At 55.9% G+C, this 26,414-nt stretch overlaps 8 protein-coding genes across 8 annotated transcripts; 5 read left to right on the top strand and 3 right to left on the bottom strand.

Moving 5' to 3' along the window:
- Positions 1-622: 622 nt before the first annotated feature.
- CDEST_07492 (Putative ankyrin repeat-containing domain superfamily) lies at positions 623-4,409 on the top strand (the record flags this gene model as incomplete). Its single annotated transcript, XM_062923651.1, has 4 exons — positions 623-812; positions 864-1,087; positions 1,145-1,270; positions 1,324-4,409. Exons 1-4 carry the CDS (start codon positions 679-681, stop codon positions 4,407-4,409), a joined length of 3,570 nt encoding a protein of 1,189 aa, XP_062779702.1. The 5' UTR covers positions 623-678.
- An 867-nt stretch (positions 4,410-5,276) lies between these two features.
- CDEST_07491 (Putative ATP-dependent RNA helicase DEAD-box, Helicase superfamily 1/2, ATP-binding protein) lies at positions 5,277-8,074 on the bottom strand. Its single transcript, XM_062923650.1, has 3 exons — positions 7,585-8,074; positions 7,427-7,529; positions 5,277-7,370 (listed from the first exon to the last, which is right to left on the bottom strand). Exons 1-3 carry the CDS (start codon positions 7,647-7,649, stop codon positions 5,613-5,615), a joined length of 1,926 nt encoding a protein of 641 aa, XP_062779701.1. The 5' UTR covers positions 7,650-8,074; the 3' UTR covers positions 5,277-5,612.
- An 836-nt stretch (positions 8,075-8,910) lies between these two features.
- Positions 8,911-10,531, top strand: CDEST_07490 (Putative CTP-dependent diacylglycerol kinase 1; the record flags this gene model as incomplete). Its single annotated transcript, XM_062923649.1, has 2 exons — positions 8,911-8,948; positions 9,076-10,531. The coding sequence occupies 2 exons, from the start codon at positions 8,911-8,913 to the stop codon at positions 10,529-10,531; spliced, it is 1,494 nt and encodes a 497-aa protein (XP_062779700.1).
- A 1,264-nt stretch (positions 10,532-11,795) lies between these two features.
- CDEST_07489 (uncharacterized protein) lies at positions 11,796-12,078 on the top strand (the record flags this gene model as incomplete). The annotated part of the gene is made up of 1 exon (XM_062923648.1): positions 11,796-12,078. Exon 1 carries the CDS (start codon positions 11,797-11,799, stop codon positions 12,076-12,078), a length of 282 nt encoding a protein of 93 aa, XP_062779699.1. The 5' UTR covers position 11,796.
- A 3,412-nt stretch (positions 12,079-15,490) lies between these two features.
- On the top strand, positions 15,491-20,445 carry CDEST_07488 (Putative KxDL domain-containing protein). Its single transcript, XM_062923647.1, has 4 exons — positions 15,491-17,608; positions 17,662-18,533; positions 18,615-18,767; positions 19,032-20,445. The coding sequence occupies exons 2-4, from the start codon at positions 18,196-18,198 to the stop codon at positions 19,111-19,113; spliced, it is 573 nt and encodes a 190-aa protein (XP_062779698.1). The 5' UTR covers positions 15,491-17,608; positions 17,662-18,195; the 3' UTR covers positions 19,114-20,445.
- A 1-nt stretch (position 20,446) lies between these two features.
- Positions 20,447-22,017, bottom strand: CDEST_07487 (uncharacterized protein). The gene has a single exon (XM_062923646.1). The coding sequence runs from the start codon at positions 21,549-21,551 to the stop codon at positions 20,745-20,747; it is 807 nt and encodes a 268-aa protein (XP_062779697.1). The 5' UTR covers positions 21,552-22,017; the 3' UTR covers positions 20,447-20,744.
- Position 22,018: 1 nt separating this feature from the next.
- CDEST_07486 (uncharacterized protein) lies at positions 22,019-22,963 on the top strand. Its single transcript, XM_062923645.1, has one exon. It carries the CDS (start codon positions 22,235-22,237, stop codon positions 22,844-22,846), a length of 612 nt encoding a protein of 203 aa, XP_062779696.1. The 5' UTR covers positions 22,019-22,234; the 3' UTR covers positions 22,847-22,963.
- Positions 22,964-23,562: 599 nt separating this feature from the next.
- On the bottom strand, positions 23,563-25,576 carry CDEST_07485 (Putative Band 7 domain, Stomatin/HflK family, Band 7/SPFH domain superfamily). Its single transcript, XM_062923644.1, has 3 exons — positions 24,807-25,576; positions 24,158-24,741; positions 23,563-24,101 (listed from the first exon to the last, which is right to left on the bottom strand). Exons 1-3 carry the CDS (start codon positions 25,180-25,182, stop codon positions 23,808-23,810), a joined length of 1,254 nt encoding a protein of 417 aa, XP_062779695.1. The 5' UTR covers positions 25,183-25,576; the 3' UTR covers positions 23,563-23,807.
- Between the last annotated feature and the right edge of the window lie 838 nt (positions 25,577-26,414).

Genomic DNA, 26,414 nt, shown 5'->3' with positions numbered 1-26,414 from the left:
AGGAACCAGCGAATAGGAACATCCTGCCTGTTTACATTCCGTGGGCATTCCATGATCACGTAGGGCCCGGGAAGATGGACTGTTCGATCGTTTCGTCTGCCACGGTATAGGGATATTCAGACTGAGGACTGGACCAATGACGGTGTTCTTGTGTCTCATTTTCACCCTGCGAGGCACTGAGGCTGTGGACAAGCTGTCAGCGCTGTCTTCCTGGCCAGGAGTGTCAAGAACTTTTCAGATACCGGTCTGGTCCAATCGTAGCTGGCTGGAGGTGCGCCTTGGTAGCCAGCCCAACCGGGCGTGCATTTGGACTGCATGAGAACAGGTCCGCCTTGCTGGCTTGGGCTGAGTCCAATGATGACGTTTCATTAGCTTGCCTCTTGTGCCACCCACCGTCTTAGCTGAGGAAGAACTTTCAGATACCGGATCTAGCCAATTATCTGTGTTCTCGATCTACCAGCGCAGCCAGTATTTTCAGACACTGGCCCCGGCCAATCACCGAGTGGCAGAAAGACAGGGCGGCTTCGAGTCAAATGTTATGCCCCTCTTCCTGCTGCCTTCCCGCCTTCTATATCAGTCGCTTCATTCCCCGACCATTTTCTCGCATTGATATCAGACACGATTTCCGGGCAATATCAACTGCTCTTTCAGATTTGCCTCGGAAACTCTTTTTTCAACATGTCTTTGTCCAAGAGAGCAGCCAAAGATGCGCAGTGGCTTCAGTACAAGCCTATGATTCAACAAATGATCGTCGACGACAAAGCTCAAGAGGAGATAAGGCAAAGCCTCGAGGACAACGGTTTCCGCGTAACGTACGTCTCTATTTCTGCTCACGACCGACTCAGCCGCTGACACACCAACAGTAAACATCAACTTGAATACAAGCTGAGAATTTGGGACATTCGAAAACGGCTCCCCAAGACAAGAAGCGAGGCTGTCTGGCAGTATACCGATGCGCGGTTGCTTAAGAGGGAGGCAGAAGGGAAGTCCAGCGAGGTCATCATTGATGGCAAGATCGTCAGCTCCGACAAGGTCAGGAAGGAGAGAAATCGTCGCCAGAGAAGCACCCTGGCAAGATACACACAACGTACGTATTGCACCCATTCATCTTGTCAATACGAGAAACTGATTTTGATGATGGCAGCAATTCAGACGCCCCAGACACCTGAGGAGATGAGGATCTCAATCTGCACCCCGCCACCCATGCCCATGCAATTCGCATGGCCAGAGAGCCTTCCTTGGCTGCAGTTTGAGGCAAAGCTATTGGAAAGTAAGCATTTACAAGATCCCAATTTACGGTCTTAACACTAACAATATTGCGAGTGCTATATTTTCCTGCCGCACGGGGGAGCAAGAGAAACGCGATCCAACAGTCAGCCAAGCCTCTCGAGCCGGGTTTCCTTCGCAGCCTCGGATTATCGAACGCAAACCCCGTCAAGAATGTTGCTTTACTCGCTGCTGAGCTTGGCTCCTTCATGCCCGAAACACAAGAGGGCGACAATATCAACCGAGCGCAACTGATCTTGCAAGGATCAAGCAACGAAGCATCTCATGAATATGTCAAAACCATGCTTTACCGCCTCTCCAATAATTTCGACGATCGGGAAATGGATCGTCACGAAGACATACATGCCTGGAACCAGTCCCTCGAGCTGCTACAAACTTCCGGAATTACAAGCATCCCACTTCAGCTTAGCGAGACGACAGACGTGACAGTCGCTGCAGTCGTCGAGAAACTATTCCGGAGTTGCCTGCGAGTTTTGATATGGCACGAAGCTTGGGACACCACTCTATGTCATCAAACACAGAGGCTCACTGCCTGGCTTCTGGCCTCCGGACACAAACCCAACAGCAAGCTTATGATAGCTGGGGAGCTCATGATTCCTATTCAAGCGGCCGTGAAGTACCAGGCATACGAGCTGGCACAGCAGTTGCTTGAATCAGGTACCGAAGGATTATCGTCACCAGAAGTGTCCAAACATGTCTTGTTTGATGTGCTTGGAGGTCTCCGTGACTGTCTTTATGAACTGGATTCCGAAGACGTTGCTGAGGCTATGAAAATGAAGGCTCTTGGGTTGGTCAAGCGTCTGATAGACATGGGGACTTCACCAAATGAGATACTTGGAGACGACAACCCATCCGCGTTGATGATCGCCATCGACTGCCACAGCATCTACCTGGTCGAGATTTTGGTCCAAAAAGGAGCAGACCTTTTACACCGATCTCGTTGCGACAGATACAGACTTTCTTGGTTTAATGAGACACAAGGCGTGCTTGGATACGCCGCCGAAATTTCGCCCCAACGAGAAGCCCTGAATATGGTTCGGTATCTGATCGAACAAGTGCAGTTGCTGTATCCGTCAAAGCCTCTGCTCGACTTCATTACAACGGATGCCATATTTGCTGCAGCCATCAACGGCCACAATGAGATCCTCATCCTGCTTCACGAACATGGATCGAACATTTCTGCAGCTGAACACCGAGGATTTTCTGCCCTTCACTGCGCCGCATACATGGGGCACCTCGACACATGCAAACTGCTTCTGGAGCACGGCGCGTTGGTGGACGGACCGCATTATTCCAGACAGCCGCCCTCTCCTCTCGTTCTCGCGTCCCTGAAGCGACATTTTGAAGTCGTCGAGCTCCTGCAGAAGCACGGCGCTGACCCCAGCCTTGGTGTTTTCATCAAGAAAAAGAACGACTGGGACAATTATTTCCTGCGTAGCTACGATGGTCCGTCTCTTCGAAATCTAGAAGACGGATTCAGCCCGTTTATACTTGACTCGGAAGTCGCAGCAGTATTCGGAAAAGAAGATTGCAGGGGTCTGTACCAGTATCTGGTGCGCATTGGAGTCACACTGCCTGAACAGCTTCTATACAATGCCATCTATCAGGGTGATGTTGCACTCGTCAACCTTGCATTGGCGTCCCCGAGCGCCAATCCTAATTGGCGAGGACCTGATGGGCGGACATGTCTCCAAGCCGCTCTGGATGCAAGATATCGTGCAAGCTGCGAAAACTGGAACCTGAAAGGCGAGTCTGCAGAGATCGCAACTGCATTGCTCAAAGCTGGCGCGGTCTTGTTTGGAGGCGAGCTTCAACAAGCCGTCCTTTTGGAAAGTCGGAGCCTGGTCGAAGAGATCATCCAGCGTGACCCCGGAGGTTTTGCCGAGCAGCAATGTTTCATGTCCGTACTTGAGACTGCATTTCTTATGTATTCTTCCGTCATGGTGGAATGGGCACTTGCTCGAGATCCACATGCCTACACTCCTGAGGTTCTCTGTGCCGCTGTGCGGTTTACGGTCAAACACGGGAACTTGGATATCTTGAGACGGCTTCTCGGCAACCGTCAACATTCGAAGAAGCCACACCTTTTGGAAAGGTTGGCCATAGCAATTGCAGCGTACAACAATGAGCCGGACATTCTGAATACACTCTGCAAGATACTACAAGTAACAACGTCGGCCTCAATGCCTACAGATGGAGGTTCAAGTCAGCTCGGCATACGCTCTAGGGAGTATGAATTGAGGCATACACTGAGAGATGGCAGACATTTCTTTTGTGGCGGAAACTATACCTTGGCCGATGTCTCGCCGCTATCCATGGCTCTGGAATCACCACAATGTTTAGAGAACCTCTTGGACCGCGGATGTTGCCCTGATCAATACACGATGGTCAGGGCTGTGGAGTGTGATGATCTGCAGGTTCTCAAGAGACTCGCGGCGATGCCCCGAGTCGAGCTTAGTCAAGCGTTTATTGAAGAGGTGCCCCTGGTTTGTGCGGTGAAAAAAGGAAAGCTAAGCATGGCAGCAGTCCTTTTAGATGCCGGCGAAGATGTCAACGTGGCCTCCCGCGGGCACCGCGGGCGCAGTCCTTTACAAGCGGCCGTCGAGATCGGAGGTCTCGAAATGATCAACCTGTGTCTTGAAGCGGGTGCTAATGCCAACGGCCCGGCTTCACATAAGAGAGGAGCTACAGCACTACAGCTTGCCGCGATCCAAGGGTTTCTTGGAATTGCGAAGACCCTGATTGACAGAGGTGCAGACGTCAACGCATCTCGTGCCAAAGTGCGCGGGAGGACAGCCTTGGAAGGCGCAGCAGAGCACGGGAGAATTGACATGATCCATTTTCTCTTGGATCAAGGGGCACGGACGGATGGAGATGGTCAAGTGCAATACTTACGAGCAATCAAACTTGCAGAGGAGGAAGGACATCTAGTGGCGGCGAAGATGCTGAGAGGGTACCGCGATTGGACTGCAGATGATCATAGGCTTTGGGACAGATTGCAAAGCTTGCAAGAAGAGTTGGAAGATTCTATGGGAATCGATGAAGAATGGTGGGATCACGCGCAAGAGGACGACTTTGCCGACAAAGTATATTCCGAAGACACGAAAACGAAGTCAGGTTGACCGAAGATCTGTCAAGCGATGCTTCGGAGGAAGATCTGGAACTGTCCGATGCCGAAGACGAAGTCACGTTGTCCGAGGATACGCCAAGCGATATTGTAGTGGAAGATTTGCCATCTGGGTCGGCGACGGCGCCGTCTGCAATGGCCATCGATGATCCAGCCGCATCACCTGAGAGCTTTGCGGCAGATCAATACAGATTTTGGAATGGCGATTGGTAGCATGTGCAGATAGCAGGAAATGATGAGCTACACAAAGGAAGTGCAAGGCAAGAATCCACGGTTCTTAGACTCTTGTTACATAACAGTGCTCTAGGCGTTTTTCATCTTGTATAGAGTTTTATGTGTATTGGAATACCAGAGCATGTGACTGTTGCAGATCACATTGCCTGAGTATTATTTGCTTTGCGAGGTGCTGTCCCTTCAGGCTCAGGAAAAGTTGCTTGGAGCCCCATTTCATTATTTTACAAGCTTGTTTCTGATTACAGAGATATCTAGCTTGCTTCGTCTGATTTACAGATCACGTCCAGCTCATTGACGGAAAGACGATGGCCCCCAATACCCAAGCTGGTTGATATAGGCAGACTATCACTTGAAACTATTTGGAAAAGGCTAGACACATCTTTACGCCACTCCAGACGGAAGCAAGGTGGAGGCAAAAGGAAAAGGACATGAGGGCACAACCTGGGCTCGATCCTTGCTGCTGATTTGCAGTCTACACGCATCCATCTCTGCGTCTTTGCAATCGTGGAGAACCTCTTGTCTTTAAGAAAGAAACAAAAAGAAAAAAGAAGTAATAGCACAACTCGGTTTCGATCCGAGGACCTCTGGGTTATGAGCCCAGCGCTCTACCCCTGAGCTATTGTGCTTGTGTTACTTGATGAGACTTCTCCTGTTGGTTGTGGTTCACAAAGGCTGTAGGTAGAGTGAGTCATTTCCGAGGCACGAGTTTTTCGTTTGTTGTCTCCGCTGTGGAAACTTCAAAAGACAAAAATCGAAAGGTCGGCGACGAGACACACGAGGACGGGGCGGACGGATGAACGGAGGGGGTCTCGGGGGATTTCGCATCGTTCTCGGGATGGGGTATCGCCTCCACAACCTCCACATTCATGCCGGGATCCCGCAACGGGGGGTGACAGCGGCCCGGACAACAACTCGTCTTCCAACGAGACCAGACGTAATATTACACACGCGCTAACACAGCGCTTCAATCATCAAACCCCGTAAACTCGTCGTCGCCCTCCGCCTTCTTCTTCTTCCCGCCAGCCGCCGCCGCCGTCGCCGCCTGAGCAGCCTGGTTCTTCCTCCTGATCTCGGCAATCATCTCGTTCAGCTCCATGGCCTTAATCTTCTCCTCCTCCGTCATGGTCGCCATCCGCTCGGCCTCCTTCTTGCGCCTCCTCTTCTCACGCCGCTCCGTCCGCACGTCGTCCGCCTCCACCTGCTTGCTCCACGCCTCGTTGGTCTTGCGTTTGCGCTTGACCTCGTCCACCGCCGCCGCCTTCTCGCCATTGCGCTCCGCCTCCATCGCCGCCAGCCGAGCCGCCTCGCGCGTCTTGTCCTTGTACGAGAAGTTGTCCCAGTCGAAGCCCTCGTTGCCGAGCCACTTGTCGCCCTCCCACTTCTTGGTCTCGGGCATCCGCGGCAGGCGCAGCAGGCCCCACGCCTTGCCTAGGTCGGTCCAGTCGAGGTCCTTGGTGCGGAAGATGGACGTCGTCAGGTGCGCGTTGTAGCTGCGCACCCAGCTCACGAAAGCCCGCTGCGCCTTGTCGTGGAAGGCCCGGTCGCTGCGGAGGACGTCGCGGAACTTTTCTGACGCCGCGTTGGCCTCTTCCTCGGTGACGACGATCTCAGGCTTCGTAAGGGGGAAAATCGGCGTCTTGCGGACCTCCAGGAAGGGGATGTAGTCTTCTTCATGGCCGGGCTGCAGGAACACGACTGAGAGACCCTTCCTGCCGGCTCTTCCGGCGCGTCCACTGCGGTGGATGAAGACCTTGGGATCTGAAGGGGGGTCGACCTGGCAGACAAAATCTACCTGCGGGATATCCAGGCCTCTCGCTGCGATATCTGTGCAAATCAAGACGGATGGTGATACCGAGTTGACAAACTTGGAGAAACTCTTTTCTCTGGCCTTGGGCGGGAGCTTTCCGTGGAGAGGAACTATTGTGAAGCCTGATGGCATGATGGTAGGGAGGAGATGCTGGAAGTAGTCGACGGCGGCGCACGTTGACAGGAAGACGATGCTCCTTTGCGGTCGCGGGCTCAGGTTTTCCAGGAGCTTGGCCAATGCTGGGAGCTTTTGACTCGCTGGCGTAACAAGGTAGGACATTTGCAAGCTGACGGGTGTTTTCCGGTCCTCGATAATCCCTCCATCTCGGAGACTCTTTACCCTCACTGCAATCTTGACGGGGTTTCTCAGACCAACAGTGATGATCTGTGAGACCGCTTCCGAGACCGAAGCGCTGAACAGACCCGTGCGCCTCTGCTTGGGCAGGTATCCCAAAACCCTCTGGATGTCCTGCTTGAAGCCCATGTCCAAAAGACGATCCGCCTCGTCGAGAACCAAGAGCTCGAAGGACGATTGTGTGCAGCGGACGTGGGGAGATGCGAGCAGCTCGACGAGTCTGCCCGGCGTCGAAACCAAGACGTTGGGGGAGTGTCTGACGAAGAAGCTAAGGTCCTGCTGTGTCGTAGTCGTTCCGCCGACGAGAAGCTGGGGGACAATCACCGGGACCTTCGTGTCGGGACGCTTCTCGTCACCCTTGAGGCAGGGCAGGATCTCGGCCGAGGGCGGGTGGAAACCGACGAGGGAATGCAGGACGGTGTGGATCTGGATCGCGAGCTCGCGGGTCGGGGAGACGATGATGGAGAAAACATGGCCGCGCTTTGTCGGTTCGTCGAGGCGCATGAGCTTCTGGACGATGGGGAGGAGAAAAGCAAGCGTCTTGCCGCTGCCGGTGACGGCCTGGAAGGATTGTCAGCGCAAGGTTCGGTCTCTGCAGACGGGGACGGTCTCTTTACCTCGACCACGACGTCCTTGTTCCCAAGAAACTGCGGGAGACATGCTGCCTGGACGGGCGTCATGCGCTGGAAACCCTGGCTGGAGACGAAGTCGAGGATCCATCTGCGGCGATTGTTAGTAGAGCGGGCGGTCGCGGAAGGGCGCAGGTCGTTCGTACTCGGCCAGAGGAGGTGTGAGTCCTCGCCAGGACCTGGGGTCCTTCTTCTTCTCAACGGAAGCCATCGTGAATGCACAATTGGTCAACTGAATAGGGGTTTGCGAACAGATTGGGAGTTGCGAAAGATCGCGCCGCAGAGTACTCGGATGCCGTCCCAAGCTGGAGGGGCTGATTCTCGAGAACTTTTTTTTTGGTTATCGCTATCGATAGACACACCATCGATAAGAGATATTGCGCTTTATCGCTATCATATCTCGACCACGGCCCCACTCTCAGATACTCGGTGACAACCTGCGCCTTGTCTTGTCCGACCGCCCACGGACAAAGACAGAGTGATATCATCCCGAAAACCAGCCAACCGTTGTCGTCAGCCACTCCCCAGCGGCACCTGTATTGCAGTCTCACAAGCACACCCAAGTGTCATTGAGCCTTGACATGCCACACAGAACTCTCAGCCTGTGGAGTTTGCGCAAGCCCAGCGCACTTGGCGGTGTGGGAATCCAAGAGGGAAATTTGTTCCCTTGCGTTAATCCGTGTAGGTATATCCTACATCGAAGCGGAAAGACGGCGCAAAAAGTGCGCCGACCAAACCCGCCGAGGACCCTCGTCTAAGAAGAACGTGGAACCGGCGGGACGGCCGGAGATGGCTTCACATGCTAGAGGAGGCAGCCAAGCCCAGTACCAATAGAATGCAAAAAACCACCACAAAATGGAACCGCCCCAAGGACCCCCTGCAGACTGGACTTGATTGCTTCCGACAGGCCGTCCCGTTTCCCTTGTCGCGTGCACACCAGCCAGTACTGTTTAGAGGTAGGATTTGGGGGGGTCGTTGGTCATTCGGCCCTCGGCATACTGTGCTGCGGGCTGTTCAGACTGTGGCGTACGGATAGACAAGTCATTTTGCTTCTGTCTGTCTGGGTGATCCTTGTGCTGAAGGGCGCTTGACGGGCTTAATATTAGGGAAAAGACACCGAAATGGCAAAGATACGAACGCTATGTCGAAACATCGAATACTAGTGAAAAAATTCAACACCGAAAAATGAATCGTAGTCTTCCTAAATCATGCCAGGTGTGGAAAGTCAAATGTGTATCGACTCGTAGGCAGACTGACAGGCAGGCAGGCAGGCAGGAAGGACAAACACAGGTTTGGGGGCTTCACTAAGAGACAGTGCGGCCGCTCCCCACGTACACAGTCTGGATACCATAGCCTAAAGGTACTCGGTACCTTTGACCGCGAAAAATCCTCACCCACGGCATTGGCACTGGACTCGTTCGCAGCACAACAAGACACCGACGATCCGGTCCAAACTCCTTCGTCTTAAACACATGTCAGGCTATCTGCTGACCGACCGCATGTCTCCGTGGTCCTCTTCTCCCCCGTCCCTGCCCGGCTCAACATGCGGCAGAGTTGCTCTCTGCTGCATCCTCAAACATCACCCTGGATCCTATAGCCCAAGCAGTCGAATCCCAGCCATACCACCACCAGCATAGCCATAGCCGGAATCGTATTCGCCCTTCATCTCCCGCCGACACCCACGCTCACGCTCACGCCCACGCCCACGCCCGCGCCGCCTCAGCCTCCGCCGCCGTGGCCCCCCACGACGCCCGCCTCTCTAGAAGAGACAGGCATCTCCATTCCTCACTCTGGCCGCTCCGACTCCTCTTCCCCTTCCAACGCATCTTCTCGGGAGTCGTCGCCTGTCCTGCTCTGCCGCCCTTCCCCTACATCATGTCGTCCGTCCGCGCCATCCCCTCGACACCTCGCGTCATCTCCCCCAGCCCGACACCCTCGGAAATCGATGCCGCTTCCCAGGATAACTACTTTGGCCCGGTGACGAGGTCCGCGGCGAAGAAACGCCGTGCCACCCCTCAGCCGTTGGAGGAGCGGGCGGAGGAGGACGACTATGAGCCGTCGACGATGCGCAGGTCGCGCACGAGAAGCCGCTCGCCCATCGAGTCCCGCCGAATCACCCCGATGACTTCGGTCAAGTCGCAACCAAAGAGGGGCAAGTCGCCCGTCATCCCGAGCGAGCCGATCACGAACGACGTCACCGCCGTCAACGGCGAATTGAACGGCGGCATCGCCAAAGCCCCAACCGCCAACGGCCACCTGGCCCCTCCGTCAGCCGCCCCGGCCGGCTGGAGCTGGCGAGACTTCAGCCGGAGCCCCAGCCCGCTGGGCCTGATACCCATTCACAGGAAATGGCGGACCTTTGTACACAAGCACGAGGTGCCTAGAAAGGTCCTACACGTCTCCATCGGCTTCTTTACGCTGTGGCTCTACATCTCGGGCATCCAGACAAGCTCCGTGGCCCCGTGGCTCTTCGCCGCGCTGATGCCCATCACGACGGCCGACTACCTGCGACACAACTACGCCTCCTTCAACCGCTTCTACGTCTCGGTCCTCGGCGCGCTGATGCGCGAGAGCGAATACGCTGGATGGAACGGCGTCATCTTCTACCTGCTCGGCGCATGGATCTCGCTCCGTTTCTTCCCCAAGGACGTCGGCGTCATGGGCATCCTCCTGCTCAGCTGGTGCGACACTGCCGCCAGCACCTTTGGACGTCTTTATGGCGCCTACACCCCGCGCATCCGCCGCGGCAAGTCGCTCGCCGGATCGACGGCGGCCTTCCTCGTCGGCATCATCTCCTCGTACTTCTTCTGGGGCTGGCTCGCGCCGAGGACTGGGCCTTTCCCCGGCGACGAGAACTATCCCTTCATGTTCACCGGAGCGCTGCACCTACCCCGCACTATCGCAAGCGCCGTGGGGCTCTCTGATGCTCAGGCCACCATCACCGGACCGTTAGCGCTCGGGGTCATGGGTCTGTGGTCCGGCTTTGTGGCGGCCGCCAGCGAGGTGGTTGACATTTTCGGCTGGGACGACAACCTGACGATCCCAGTCCTTAGCGGGGCTGGCATTTGGGGGTTCCTCAAAATCTTTGGTTAGAAGGCGGGGGTTGGAGGGGTGGCGGCCGTTGAGAATAGACAGGCGGGACGAAATGCACTAGCTTATCGATGCTCACACACAGACGATAAATGAGGGGATCATGAGCGGGGGGAAGAGGATGGAAAATGTGCGCCCTCTGTCTCGTGTCAACGGCTGGCATGGCGTTCTGGCTTTGCATGATTAATCGGCGTTCATATCGTTTGTCCATTGGGATAAGAGATAAGGACAAACCGGAAGCGGGGGAGAGGCATGGTATACATGGCATGGCATGGCATGGCATGGCATGACATACGAGGGCGGCCGGAACGAGGAAACATACCATCATCACCACAAGGATAGGTGTTTAGTTTGTACACACGGCTTTTTTTTTGTGCTTCGTTTCAAGCCGCTACAGAGGGACAAACGGATCTAGGGAAACCAAGGACGTACGGAAAACCCAAGAGGTATATAATGGTAGCTGCTATTACAGGATAACAAGAATCATCAGAACTCTCCCCGCTCGCCACCCCCTTCTTCACTCTCTTCTCTTGCCTCAGACCCCTCACTCCGGCTTTCTATCTGACATGCATTCCTCCTCCACGCGATGGTACTGATGCAGGGACAAGGCCTCGGAAGGAAGGGTCTGTGGTCATCCGGGGGGGCCATATGGGCGGTCAAGCATCGTCACCACCTCTGGCGTCACCGAGGAAAACACAAGAAGGATCGACGTCGTGGTGTGCGTGCGACGGCTGGGCTTGGTCATGTTCCTCTGATCTTCCCGAGGAGAGAAGGATGGTCGTGTCACGGACTTTGAGTGACTGCGCGCGAAAAGAGGAACGTGGAAATGAGCATCTCGGTAAAGGAATCGCAACACCGGTCGGACAATTATTTCAAGGCTTCCTCTCTCGTACACTGCTGCTTCATCACACAGCAACAAACTGCCCACCCCGTCGCCGGCGAACACAAAGTTTCATGCGCTTGTCCAGGCTGGATGGATGCTGGGGGCTGTGACCGAGAGAGAGAGGGATCAACTGGGTTGACAAGACAGACATTCCCGGCGTGTTTGACGCGGGCGGGTAGCTGCGTCGGCTGTGATGCCGCGCATCTGCCGGACATATTGTCCATGGATGCTTACTTTGGTGGACGGGAGGTTATAAATTCTTTTTTTGGTGTTTTGTCACTTCGGATCGACTTCTCTCACGGGTGTCGCCTCGTCATGTAGCAAATGTCCCGAGGTATGGCAGCAGTAGCCTCGAGTTCGATGAGGGGAGACTATACGAAGCGGGATGACTGGGCTAGTCAAGGCAGAGGAGGCGAGAGATGGACGTGGAACGCGAAAGACACAGAGACCATGCCGCTTACACGACGGCCGATCCGTGCAGAACACAGGAGTAATATGCGGTACTCCATTCACCTCGCGGCTTGCCGTGCTTGTCCTCTTTGCTCCGGATGGCGTTGGCGTGGCATCGGCCGTATTCTGCATCGTACATATAGGGCTTGGACTTGATGTGATTTGTTTAGATGAGGACGAGGAGGAGGAAGAGGATGGCCGGACCTATGGGCGATGAGCAGCGGGGGAAAGCGTGAGAGCTCGGAGACGCGGAGGAGCATGCGAGTAAATCTGCGGGATTGGCGATGGCGTCGATGGGAGGTGAGTGAGTAGTGACATGGCGGGGTTTACGGGCGAGGATGCAACATGGCCCTCTCTTCCTTGAATGCCTCGGGGGGTGATCGATGAATGGTGGTGAAGGGTTTGGTTGGGAGGTTCGACGGATACCTATGGCTCTCCGTTCGCCCTATCACTGTTTGTGTGTGTGCGAGAGAGGGAGAGAGGGAGAGAGAGAGCGAGGGTTGTTATCCAGTAAAGTGGTGCCCCATCACCAAGCAGCCCTGTTTGGCTGCATCTGCATCTGCATCTGTGCCCACGTCCCGGTTCATGCCATGGCATGTTACGGCGCAGCAGAGGCGAGCAAACCAACGCCTTTGGGACAAGGTAGGGCAAGATGAGTGTGTGTGTGTATGTGTGTGTGAGTGTGGCTCGGTACAGGCCTGTCCCGGCCCCCTCATGAGGATTCTCAAAATATCCAATCCAAGCGGTCAACCTACCCCCAAACAGAGCATTACATGCCGCGGGAGAGGAGAGAGAGAGGAGGAGGAGGAGGAGAAGAAGAAGGCAGACAGGGCCCCGCCGTTTGCGTGCTGTTGGTTTCGGCATCCCGCGCCAGACCTATCTGGCGTTTCGCGCAACCTCACAATGTCACCGAGCCACCTGTGACCACCTTCATCGTGACAAATGAGAAGAGCACGGTAGTAAGAGCGAGAAAGAGATTCAGAACCAGGGTCAGGAAGAGAGAAAAAAAGAAGGAAAAACAAGGTTTGGTGGGCACGTTTTCCGTCACACAGACGGTTTTCGTTGAATCGTTTCAAGGCGTCAGCCGTCACCGCTCGGGTTCTCCCTCATATTCCTCGCCTCGGCTCTTTCTCATTGCCGCAATCTTCAGACTTGGTGCCCTTGGCCCTTTGGGGGGTGGGCGTGACCGCGTGGACTACAGTCAAGCCCGGGCGGAAGCTCGGGATGCGGTGACGGGCGGGAGAGCTCGTGCCTGGTCAATGCTTTCCACGGCTCATCTTCCGATTCACTCGTGGGCGCGGGTCTCGTCTCGTCTCGTCTCCCCTCTCGAGTCTCATCAGCGAGCGGCGTAGATTGTGAAGGGTGGCTCAAGCCTCACGACCGAAGCACTGGCTGCTCAACCATGTACCTGTACCCTGGGTCCGCCCCAAACCTACCATTGGCGCGCCGTGACTTTTGTTCTCACCGCGACACTAGCCGACTGCTACTAGTCGAGTTCGAGAATGGTTGTCGTCGTCGACGACGACGCCGACCTCTGGCCCCTCCCCCCTCCTTCGCCAACATCATCCGCACGCAGGACCACCTGGGACCTGCTGTCCGGCTCCGGCTCGACCCCCCCGGCAGAGCCTTGGCCTCTCTCCCCTCGACGAGATGGTCCCGCCTGGTGTCGCGATTGATATTTCATTTCACCGACGACCATTGCCTTTCCAGTCTGTCCATGGCAATACCTAGACGTCAGACGGCTCCCGGGGTGGCCCTGGCAGGCATCCGCTACAGCCCGTTCCCCCTCCATTCAAAGGTCATTTTTCTCGGCCTTTCAGAACGCCGTTCGTCATCCGGGGGGGGAGAACGCCTTGCGTGGGGCATCCCGGGTCCCTGCCGGCCAGGAGAGGGTCAGAGGCAGCCCGGTGAACGAACCGCGGTACGGACCATCAAGATGAAGGTCCTGCAGTCCATGGTCCATGGATGCGGCTGGCGGCCTTTGACGGCCGTTGTCTGTCATGCTCGCATCACCCCTGCGGCGTACATAGATACGCATGCCTACACATACATACATGTACGGCGCGGATGTCTTCAACTGACGATCTCACTCACACCAGGCAAGTAAAAGTACAGTGCAGTTCTCGTTTTGATGGGCTTGGGGGGGAAACAGGTATCTCGGGTGGTAGGTACATAACAGGTATGCCTTGCTTCATGCCTTGCCACTGCTCATGCTCATGCCCATCATCGTCGCATCTGAGGTTCCACCCCGGCACCTAGTTCCAGTCGGTAAAGCACCAAGATTCCCATCGCCAGTCCAGTACAAGTGTATCCCGCAGGAAAGGACGCCAACTCCCTCCCATCCTGGTTTACGGCGTATCGCAACAGCGGCGCACGACATGCACCGCAGCAAGGGCTCACGACCTGCTGCGGACACACATATTTAGGGAATGGGGTGACGCGAAGCCAATGCGCCGCTAGATCAGATCGGAAAAGACCCGCCGTGTGTTGATTGCACCGGCAACTCTTGTCGTCGTTAGGCAGAAGAGGGAGACGGGTCCGATGATGGCGATGATGAAGGTCCCCCTTCTGCCTCCGCCTAATCCATTGATTGGGTCAAGTCGGTTCGGGGGGGCGTTTGGGTAGCTTTGCGTTTAGGTCGACTTTGGGCTGCCTCTCGCCTCACTCACTTACCCGTTTGCTCACTCACTCAACCAAGTCACTTGGTAGTTGGGCGCAAACCCGTCGACCTTGTCAACCGTCAACGGCTGACGATGACGGAGTTGGGGTGGGCGGGCACTTACACCGCCGCTCCGGGGGAACCTGCGCCGTAGGAGGAGGAGGTTCTTACACTTCTGATGGCCTTTCCAAACGGCCATTTCTCAGACGCAATTTCGTTTCCTCGAGTTCACATGCGATGCAGCTCAGTAGACTCCGCCTTTGCGCATACTCATATATACTTGGTGCTTCGAAGATGCATTCACCCCCCATCATCTAAATGGAGGGGCGCATTTGGCACTTGGTACGGAGAGTACAGAGTAGAACCGGGGGAGAGAGACAAGACCCTCCGCCGACCTTCCTCCTCGCATCGCTGACTGACTGAAGCATCCCGGCGGGGGCGAAATCCCAGTCCCAAAGACTCGGCGCCGCTTTTCAGCCATTATCGCCAATGAAAACTCACAAAAGAAACATGTCGATTAAGCCGACAATGGCCCCTGTCGACGCCCTCTGCATCTGCCATCCATCTGGTGCATCTTGGAAAAGAGCCAGGGGTGGGATGATGACAGGGGGGAATAGGGAGCAGTAGCAGCCCTGCCGGTCAGTGCCCTAGAAGCTGGAGGTCTCCCCTTCATGTATCCGTAGATTTCCTATGTGTGTGGACCATCATTCTTTTTGCACCAATCGAAGCATTGGAAAGTGAACATTTATCGTGTCAATCAGCGGCTGCAAAGGAAGACGGTGTAACAGAAGGGGGGAAGTGATCATAAGCCAGGAGACCCAATGGGGGCGACGAGAAATCCCAACCAATGGAAAAACAGTCGCAAATAAAAGAAAGAGACGTCGTTCTTACTCCATATGTGTATGTGTGTGTGTGTGTGTGTACTTGCAGAAGTAGAAGAAAACAAATAATTTCCAAACATAAATCTCAATAAAAAAAAAGTCCTGACAACGCATCACCACCACATTAAATGCCCGAACCCTGCTGCACTTCTGCCTGACCTGACCGCCTAGACTCACACTCAACGTCAACGTTGATTTTAGGAAGGACATCCGTTTGACTCCGGTCACGTTCTCAAGGCATCACCGTTTTCGACTGTGGCAATCAATCAATCGTCCTCTCAACCCTTTCCGCCCAGGCCGATCACCGCGGAGCACTGATGTACTCCACCCCGCCGTTTCCACGTCCCAGTTCACTCTGGGTGCATGTGGCTCACGCAGCCCAACGAAACGACGACACGAGCTGCGTGGGAGTGGGAATCTCGACGCCGCTTTTAACGACTATCATGTTGTGAGTAGGTAATGGGTGGATGGCCTGGGGGGGTGTGGACCGAGTTTGTTCTCGTCCTGTATCGTGCTGCCGTATCTTTGCCGTCTCGTCGTCGTTGGAGACGTAAACGACAAACGTATGTACGCCTTGCGTTTGGGAGATACATGCCTCGAGGGGAAACACCAGGTTCGTTCGCAATTGCGAACGAAGGGAAGCAAGACGGAGAGGAGAAATACCCCGGCCTGACTTGCCCCGTTACATTCCCATTTTCCCATCCTATCCCATCCCGTGCTTTGTAAATCTCCCTCTCTCTCACAACACACACACACAAATACTGTGTCTCTCTCTTTCTCTGTCCTGATCCAACCCACAACACCCTGCCCTACTCTTTCCCACTTGTCCCGAAGTCCCTTTTGCTTCTGACCCCAATCCATCTTTCCTCTTGCAACCCATCCCGTCCCATCCTATCATGTCATCGTTGACTCGTCGCCTTCCTTGGACCACAGTCTCGATCCACGTTGGCTCCGGTCTATCCCCCGGTACCCCGAGTTTCCCTCACCGTTTTGACTTCTATCCGTTCCATCCCGTCTGTCTCCATCTTCCTACTACTATCCTCAAAACAAATTCGTCATGAATCGGGACGGCACCGCCCCTCTTCCTCTTCCCCTCCCTCTCCCCATGGACGGCGGATAGCCCTTCGGCTTGCGCCTGACTGGGCCAATGTTCCATACGACACGCATGGCACCTCCGTCATATGTAGGCCTCCTTTCCACCTCCCATCTGCAGCCATGGCGCGTGTGTTCCGAGCCGAGTAAATAGATTGTCTGCCGTCTTTCGACCCGAGGTTCCTCGACAAACGTCACCCCTCTAGACCACACACACAAGCATGCGTCTTACATGCACACCTAGCTTCGCACCCCTTGGCCCTTTGGTACCAAAGCATACCCCCGACTCTCTTGTCATGGCACCGCATGGGCGTGGGCGGAACTGGATGGGGCCGAAAAGAACCCCTTCACTTCCAATGGCCGTTCCTGCTCACAGAGCCCCATTCCCCTGGCTTGCAGATGCAACCCATTCCATCCTTGTCCTATTACCTACCTACCTGCCTGTCTGTGTATCCATATGTGGGGAGGCGTGTGGGAGAAGCGACGTACCTCCCTTGCCGTCACTGCACGTCTCTTCGTCGCCGTTTTACACGACATGCATGGCTTTTTCTCTCTTTCTCCCTCAGCCCACATTCCTGTCTCTCGTACAGACTGCTCTTCGCCAACCTGCGCCGGTCATGTCCGTGACCCTTGGTCCTGCCGGACTGTTCCTCCCCTTCGTCTTCCCTGTTCTTCCTTCCGACACTAGCCTAGGTGCCTAGGCTAGTTCTCAGGTTGCCCCGAATATCCAGACAGATCCATTGCCTCTTCCGGGCCACCCATTCCTCCATCGTGGCCCTCTCCACCAATACAGCCCATGGTGCTCGCCTCTCGGCATATGCGGACAGACACCTTGCTCGCTTCATCACTCTTCTTTTGCCATCGAAACTCGCCGTTTTAACATGCCTCTTGGAACATGGAAGCCCAGCCTGCAGATGGCCAATTTACTTGCTTGCCTCCTCCCCCCATCTTGACCAATGGTTCCATCCATTGACATTCCGCCATTGTCCGCTACCACCCTCAATGCTCACACCCTCAATATCCAACTGCATCGTAGCTCGATATGTCTTTTTGTTTTCTTCTTTTTTCCCCTCTCACTCCTCCCCCCACAGGCAGGCAACACGGGTGAAGACAGGGTATAGTTTCTGCCACTTCCCTGTCACAAACGCACAGGCTAAACAGGGCCTAGGCAGGTCGACCGGATGCCGCTCTATCATGGTTGTCATCGTCGTCCGTCCGCGACCCTCTCTACTCTCATCGTCCCATCACATCATGCCCCTTGGACTATTCTGTCCGTTCACCCTTTGGTGGACCGGGGACCACCGGCTCTTGCCAAAGCCACAGCTTGTCATCGGACGAATCGAGGGCTTGATTGTCTTATCCTCCCCCCAGATGAAGCGATGGAGCCCGGGAAGGGTCTGGGGGAGAGGGAGAAAAAAAAGTATAAAAGGGCACATCTTGAGCGGTCTGATTCTGTTTACTTCTTCTTCCTTTCTTACTACAGCTCCAGAGCATATTCAAAGCTTCTATACACCTTCTCCAAACTTCTCCTTCGTTGCAAAACAAGCAACTTCCTTGCACACTCTTGTGTCTCACCGAGTGCCGCCATCCTCAGTCCACACTCGGACTTAGTCACCACTTGTTTGAAGGCAAACAAGTTGCTACACTCGCACATACACGTCACGCCTTTTATTGTTGACTTGAATCAGCCGCCTCGCCCATCATGTCTTCTTCCCACTACAACTCCCACTACTCCCTCCCCATGCCCGTCCCCTCCCACAAGGGCCAGCACTACCCAGGCTACGGCAGCACCTACTCGGTCTCGCCCCCAGAGACGGACGAGTCCGTGAGCTCTGGTACCAGACCCTCATACAGCAACAGCGGCTACTCGGGCGGCTACTCGGTCGCCAACTCTAGCTACGCCGGCAGCAACAGCGGCGACTTTGAGAGCACGCACCACTCGGCCAGCGGCGTCGATTTCAACGACTACATGCAGGACCGCTTCGCCCAGACGTTTGACCCCATCCCCCTCGACCGCAATATCGCGGTCCAGGCGCAGACGTAAGTGTTTCTGAACGGCGATGGCCGCAGATCCCAGGCATTGCAAACGAAACGAATGGCTAACGGAAACCACCAAAATAGATCCGGAAAGCTCAACGCAAAGCACCGTGAGCTGCTGGAGCTGCAGAAGAAGGCACAAGCCCGTCTCGCAAAGACGCGCGAGCGCTTCAACGAGGGCTACCGCGACGCTCAGGACGTGCGCGCGGACCTCGAGTGGACGCAGAAGAAAGTCTCGTAAGTTGAGCCCTTTGCGCCCCCAACACTCCGAGAGCCGCGCAATTCCCATTGCCCGGGAGGGCAAGGAAAAAGAAGAGGGGGGGAAAGGATTGAACGATCGGCCCGGCATTCGAAAACTGGCTCCGCGAACCGGCGGGGGAAGGTTACCAGATTGCCGGTATGATCGGGTTGCAATCGGGGGGATTTTTGGAGGAGACAAGAAACCCTGCGAGATCTGAGACAATGCGACTAACACGCGGACTTTTTTCTCCAATCCTGCAGATCACTCAAGAGCAAGACTTCCCGCAAGCACACCAAGGAGTACAACAAGGCGCGCGCACGCTATCCCTCGCCCGAGTACTAAGAATCTACGCGGTTTCTAGTGTTCTGTGACGAGAGAAATTTCAGCCGCGCGACATGGCCGACGTTGAAAAAAGACGGCGACCGGCATCTTCTATTCTAGCCTTGCCACACCTACTCTCTTCTAGCGTGTCATTTTCAAGTATTACCGAAAAAAGTTTCAGCGCGTCGTTAACACCACTATACACACCATCTCCAAACGCACGACATCCTTACATACGGCACACATCCCTGCCGACGGCAACGGCACTGCAGGAACAGCGGAGAAGGGAACGCGCCAGAGCCCCGGGGATTTCCTTTGCATTTCGTCCACTTTTTGATGAGCGCACGCCTCCCTCCATCTCGGCCTTGTTTTGCTTGTTTTTTGGGCACATATTGGGCTGGCAAGGGAGGGGAAAACGGAGACAGGGGCCCCAGGCGAACCCGACAGTCGGGACGGGTTGACGCGCAGCGGCACGGCGCGGGGCGAACATGGGTGGTGTTTGTGGTGGTGGAGGTGGTGGGCGGCCGCCCAGCCCACCCATCTCACGCTGCTTTTGCAGAAATGTCTGGCTGGCAGCAGCGGCGAGCTGAGGAGAGAAGGTTAAGGCAGGGTCCAAGGAGTGTGGGTTGACGGAGAGAAGATTCCCACGCAGCCGGGAAGACCTCCACACACACGCACGCATGCATCGTTTCCTCCCCCAACTTCGGCGCCGGCCCCTGGCTGACGCAGTACTGTGGGGTTCCGACGACCTTCCTTTGGATCTTGGCCAGGGGAGGTTTGTTGCACGAGACGATTATGAGATATGATTGGACGAGCGGGAAATGGTTTGGGCGGTTTCTTGTTTTTAAAAAAAGAGTACACACACGCCCTCCCTTCTTAGAGGAGTGCCGACAGGGCCAGACCAGGGCAAGCGCCTGGGGAGGGTGCTGCAGTAGCCTTTTCAGGGTCCCTCCAGAGACCGGCAGACGGTTTCAGTGGAGCAGGAAGGGGTGGAGGTAAGGGGATCGAGACCGAGAGACCAGGCGAGGGGGTATACAGTGTTGGCATTTCTGTAAGGCACGCTTGTCCTTTTCGGGGCTTTGAGATACTGCCCTTTCGGGAAGGGAAACGACAGGGACGGGTTGATATCGTGACGGTCCTCATGGCCTGGCGGACATACTGTGCCTCTAACCCCCTGGCGGTGCTGTAGCGGCGATGGTGGCGTTCTTATCCACGGTTCATAGTCGTATATCGTAAGCCATTTCCTGTTCGGTCGTGGTGGTTTCCTTCCAGGCCGCCGTCCGCGATATGTCCACCGTAACCCCACCGTCGTGATGCGAAGGTGTCCGTCTTGCCACCGTAACAGTCCCTCCCGGGGGTGGGGTGGGTAGGGATCCCTGAAGGTTGAGCCATGTATCATGTGATGAGACGTGGTGCCCTTTCTTATCGTGATCCAGTGCAGTCAGGAGTATCACGTAATGTCGGTGAAGGTGTTGGTGACTCGTGTGTCGGTATGCCCAAACGAATGGGGGGTTGATGTGTGAAAGACGCCCGCAGTATCGTTCGTATGGGCTGGTGGTGACTCATGCCATGCATACATGCTTCCATCCAGTCCGGGCTCCAAGGATTCCCCCTTCCCATCAGCAACAACAAGCCTCCATCAGAAATCGACTTCAAGCCGTCTGAGCCTGGCCCCGAGACACCCAAGACCCCCTCGACTGGACACCGGCCTTCTTCTCGAGCCTATCCCACGGGTTCTCGTTGGATGCGCGGTCATAGTAGCCCTCCCACCAGGGCTTCCCGTCTTTCCCCTGATGTTGCTGGTAGTGTCCACCACCACCACCGCCACGGGGCTGATGGCCGGCAGCCGGCGCCTGCGCGGGCCGCTCCCTCGTGGGCATCGTCGTCGGGACGGACCCCATCTCCTTGCCCCACGACGCGTCGGGGCGTCGGGGCAGCGCCGCGGAGGAGGAGGAGGAGGAGGGGAGAGTGATGGACGCGGGAGTAGCGGATTCTTCCGACGGAGCGGCTGCGTCGCCGTCGCCAGCGCGGGTGGACAGTTCGTCGATGAGGCTCTGGGCATGGGCGAGGGCGGGAGCGATGGAGGGGTCCGAGTAGATCCTGGCGCCGCCGTCTTCAAGATCTTGGTCTTCCGCAGCAGACGGTCTGTCGGCATCGACGACGGCGATGTCGTCGTCGTCGTCGTCGAGGGCTATCTCATCGGTGTTGGCCGGCGGTGGCGCGGCGGGGGTCTCGGTCGAAACGGCACGCGGCGTGCGGGCGGCGAGGGCGGTCTGGTTCGCGCCTGTGGCGGAGGCGCGGGCGGGGGCGTGGCCGGCATCGGTGTCGGCGTCGGAGACGGCGTCGGTTCGGTGGTTGTACTTGCGCTTCTTGGCGGCGGGCTGGGTACCGAAGGAGGCGAAGCCCATGAAGGCGGCCATCTCGGGGTCGATCTCGGCGGCGATGTCTTGGTCGTCCATGGCGGGCGATGAGCGATTGGGGGTTCAGTCGCGCGTGTTGTTTGCGGGAAGTTGCGGCGCGACGATGTTGGATAACGAAGGCGGCCAGTCAGAGGACGGAGGATGGAGGATTGGGGGGTTTCCGGCAGAAAAAAAAAAAAAAAAAGACAAGCTCCGGATGTGGGGGGGAGGGAAAGTAAGACGGCAAAGGGAAATCAGCAGGGAGCTCTGGGCACGGAAAGATCCGTGGGAATGCTCGAAGAGGTCGAACATTAAGACCCCTGCTCGGCACTAGGGCGGCTTTAATTTCCAGCCTCGTGGGGACCTTTTGGAGCTAAATGGTGGATGAGTTTGGGAGTATGGGATGAAATGTAAGGGAGAGCCCCGAGAAAAGAGCCTATGAGGTTGAAACGTTCATCGGGACGTTGGGACTAGAAAGCAACTCGAGGAATGACAAAGTTGGAGATTCGAGACAGGAGGGGGGACACTGCTGACATCATTTTGAAACACGCGGATCCCGGAGCTTGGAGCATCGACGGATTTGCGCTTGCTCCTCAACTTCAACTTCAACTTCAACCTTCTGCCGTTTGCCGTTTGCACGACCTGTTTCTCCCTTTAGTACCTAGGTACTCGCCTAACTCAATTCACCCCCCGAACAACACGTCTTTTAATTCATTCAAGGTAGATAGATTAATTACCTAGCCATGGCCTCCCCGCCGACCACCGTCGCCCTACGCTCCCCCTCCAAATACGCACCCGCCCCGCCGCCGACCTTCTCCGCCCCGCCCCTCGACTGGCTCCTCCGCACCTGGTCCGTCACCCACTCCACGCTCTCCATGTGGCGCGACGCCCGCAACGTGCGCATATCCTACGCCCCCCTCGACCCCAAGCCCGACGGCGCCGCCCGCGTCGACGACCTCGTCGAGTACGAGTCCAACAAGAACCCCCCGGGCACCGGCGGCGTCAAGTCCGTCCGCGGCGTCGACACGGCCTCGAGCCCCGCCGACACCACCGCCTGGGACTGGCGCGGCAAGGGCTGGCTGTTCTTCGTCGGCAGCCACTGGGAGGTCCTCGGCTGGGGCGAGCGCGAGATCCCCGGCGGCGAGAGGGAGAGGTGGGTCGTCACTTGGTTCGCGCCTACCGTCTTCACCAAGGAGGGCGTCGACGTCTACTGCGACCGCAGGGAGGGTCTGAGCGAGGAGGGGTATCGCGAGGTGCTGCAGGCGCTGAAGGGGCTGGACGCCGAGGCCGTCGTCCAGATGGTGGAGAAGGATATGTTGCCGGTGGAGATATCTCTGCCATGGAAGGAGACTTGAGTGTGTGTGCATGTATTTTTGTCCGTGTTCTCGATCGGCGGTATCTGAGGAGCATGTATGGTAGAATAACGGCCTAGCTGGAATGTAGGGTGTAATAAGATAATGTAAACATTGGTCAGAGCATTCTAGATCTTGGCCTACCTTGAGGGGTTCATGTTCTGAAGTGACAGTATTCCCTTGCCTGCTGGATTGGTGGCCCATGGTCGGCCTCCACATCTGCTGCTGCTCACTCAAGATCGTCTGACGACCAAGCCAATGCCTTCCCTGTCTACTTCTTGTACACATCTGAAGGCGGTATGGTCATGAGCTTAGAGGGTCTCAGGTGAATGGTACTCCCAAAGTGCTCAGCCGCCAGAAAAACGATTGACGCCAGCTTAGCTGGGCGAAAAATCGAACACCGTCGACTGTTACAAACAGGAGTTGTGCTTTCAGCCGAATCACTAAACTTAGACAATGTGATATGCATCACACGTATCAAACAATGGGGACTTATGTTGCGAGAGACATGCATGAGAGAACAAACACAGATTCTAGACACATCTTTCGATTTCAACTTCTTCATTTACCATTACCATTATGCCCATCGGAAGACTAGTAACGAACGAAATGGGTATCCTACAATGCCCCTTCAAACTGGTCACGCCCATCTCGAGTATCGTCCCCTGAGAGAGTTGATGACACCTCCCACTCCTCCATCCGGCAGTCCACCCCCCACCCCCCCACCCCCTGTGATACAAGTACACGTTCTAATTGCTTTTTTTTGTTGATTTTCTAGTAGTTTGAGGCGTCGCAAAAGGGTATTCGGAATCAATCATGTCGGGCATCGTAAAGCGCAAAGGGGTATGACGTCGCAGCAAAAAATCATTATCGAGCGGGTGGTGTCAGCCGTAATGGGGCCGGCTTTTAGTGAGACCACGCTATTCCCCCCACGAAGACCTCAAAGTCAGCACTCGGTGCGAACTCAAATGTTTTCGATGACACGAGAGTTGATAGCTTGCTGAAAGCCGGAGTCCTGACCTCCAAAGTCGTTGAAGTCCGCCGTGCCATTGTTGGCGCCGGTCGATGACTCGCCCGTCTGGTTGCCGCTGAGCGACTGCTGAATGTTGGGCATCGTCTGGCCGGGGCCCGGCAGGAAGATAACCTTGCTGTTGGACGACTTGGCCATGGCCTGCATCGCCTCAAGGTAGCGGATCTGCATAGCGGGTGCCGACGACAGGATGTCGGCGGCCTGGCGCATGAGCTTGGCGGATTCAACCTAGGGTTTGTTAGACACGTGCGCGCTCTCAATCCTTAGAGTGGGAATAGACATACCTCGGCCTTGGCGGCAATGATCTTGCTCTCACCGATACGCTTGCTCTGTGCGGCCATGGAGAGCGACTCTTGCAACTCCTGGCTGAAGATGATGTCCTTGATGAGCATGCTCTCAACCTGGACACCCCACCCGGCGGCGACGTCCTCGATGATCTCGCCGATGGACTGGGCAATCTCCTCTCGGCGCTCAATGACATCCTGCAAGATGCGGGCACCGACGACATGGCGCAAAGTGGTCTGGGTTCGCTCCATGAGAGCCTGGCGCACATTGGAAATTCCAAAGGCGGCGCGGTGGGGGGCGACGATGTGGTAGTAGATGACCGAGGTAAGGTGAAGCGTCACGTTGTCCTTGGTCATGCAGGTCTGCTGGGGAACCTCTGCCATTTGGATCTTGACATCGACCTGGATAAGCTTCTCACTGAGAGGGTTGACCTTGACCAGGCCCGGGTCGACGGCCTTGTAGAACTTGCCGAACTTGGTGACGAGGCCGACGTTGCCCTGGTTGACGTTCTTGTAAGGGTTCGGGCAGACGATGCAGCAGGGGATGGCACCGATGGTGCCGATGACGGCGCCGAAAGTGTTGACTGGAAATACTGTGTCAGTACATTGCAATAGGATATCGGGTAGAAGTTATGGCGACGAGACGTACTCATGGTTCCGTACCAGCCCTTGGGGTTGGCGTCCTCTTCGACAACCTTGGCGTAGCTGCGCTGGAGGTCCTCCTTGGTGGGAGGCTTGACCGTCATCTCTCCGTGAGGCTTGAAGCCGCCCTGGCCCAAGCCAAGGCCACCGCCGTTGGTCGTGGTCTCGGTGCGGTTGTCGTGCTCGTCGTAGTCGGGGGCACGACCCTTGCCGGTCGAGGAACCCTCGTGATGCGGGGCGTTGGCAGCGCTCATTGTGGGCGATTGGGATCGGGTAGAGCTGTTATGTAGTAGGCGTCGAGCAGAGTTGGAGGACGAAGCTTGCTGTTGGTGGTTATCTTGATGATCGGAAGCTTCGTAGATGGAGTCTGAGTGGCGAGGCATGTGTTTGGACTAGGATGGGTAATACGGGGAGACGAGGTTCTTAAGTAGACCGACTGTGGCCAAGGTGCTTTTTGGCGGCAGGGTACAGAAACAGAGAGACGTGTCGAAGGTGGAAACCGGACATGCCCAGGCGGCAGAATGAAAAGGACAGTGACTGATGATCATAGACTCGGGCCAAAGAACCAGGGTCGAATCGAATCACAGGGTGGGCTGTGTTTGCGCCCAGAAGCTCTGCTTTCTTGGGAGGGGAGAGCCATGCCCTCCTCTGAAAGGTACGTACCCAAATTGAGTGGTAGGTATCGGTACCCGACGCGATGCGCTTCAACTCCTTCCTAGCCTTTCTGATGGTGGCACTGAGCCTTTGTCACGAGTGATGATAGGTCCGGCAGACAGCTGCAACTTGCGAGATGAAGCTACGGAAGCCGAAGAGTGGAGCAAGGGTCGCGTGCAGTTGAGGAAGGAGCTCTGAGGTGCTGTGTCAACCAGGGTACGTGGGTAGGTCGGTACCTGGGCACAAGCATTCACCCACTAGGCATCAGGGATAGAGAAACCATGCGGGGCAAAAGTGCCCGATGGTGGAGTGAGACTGGAGAGACCGCAGAGCGGGCACAGCACTGTTGACCGTGCTCATTTAGCTTCCCACCACAGGCAGGGGGGGCACCACCAAGGCAGTGAATAGTGGTGAACACTACACTCGATTTCGGTGACCTGATATGGATATGGTGGCATTGCATGTTTTCTTGTCTTCCAGTGAAATGCTGACTACCTACCCAAGGTACAGTACACCTGACTGTGATTGGGGCCTCAAAATGCGCGGGCAAGGGTGACGATGCGAAGACGGCTCAACTTCGCTGCCGTCTTATCAGCACCCCGAACCCTTTCTTTTCTTCGCTCGCCCGAATAATCAGCTCGAATTACCAAATCTCGCCCTGGTGGATGCATCTACGAAATACGAACTACGAGATACGGATTCAGCCCTGTCGAATCTTCGCTGCCTAGACAACTACAACAAGTCGATCTAGTGGCAGAGTCGGTGGCGGTACTCAATCCGCCCATTCCATCCATGATCCATCCAGTATTGTACAATCAATCAGCCTTAGCTACACACAAGTCTCCGCCCGTGCACGGGGTAAGTGTGACTGGTCGGGGATGATTCAGGACAGAGCTGGCACCTTTGTCACCCTCCACTCCCCCTCCCATGCCTCCAGGCTCAAGCTCCCATCCAAACGCGC

This window comes from Colletotrichum destructivum, chromosome 4, assembly GCF_034447905.1.
Source record: "Colletotrichum destructivum chromosome 4, complete sequence".
Classification (NCBI taxonomy): Eukaryota; Fungi; Ascomycota; class Sordariomycetes; order Glomerellales; family Glomerellaceae; genus Colletotrichum; species Colletotrichum destructivum.
This window is presented reverse-complemented; position numbering and strand designations above follow the sequence as displayed.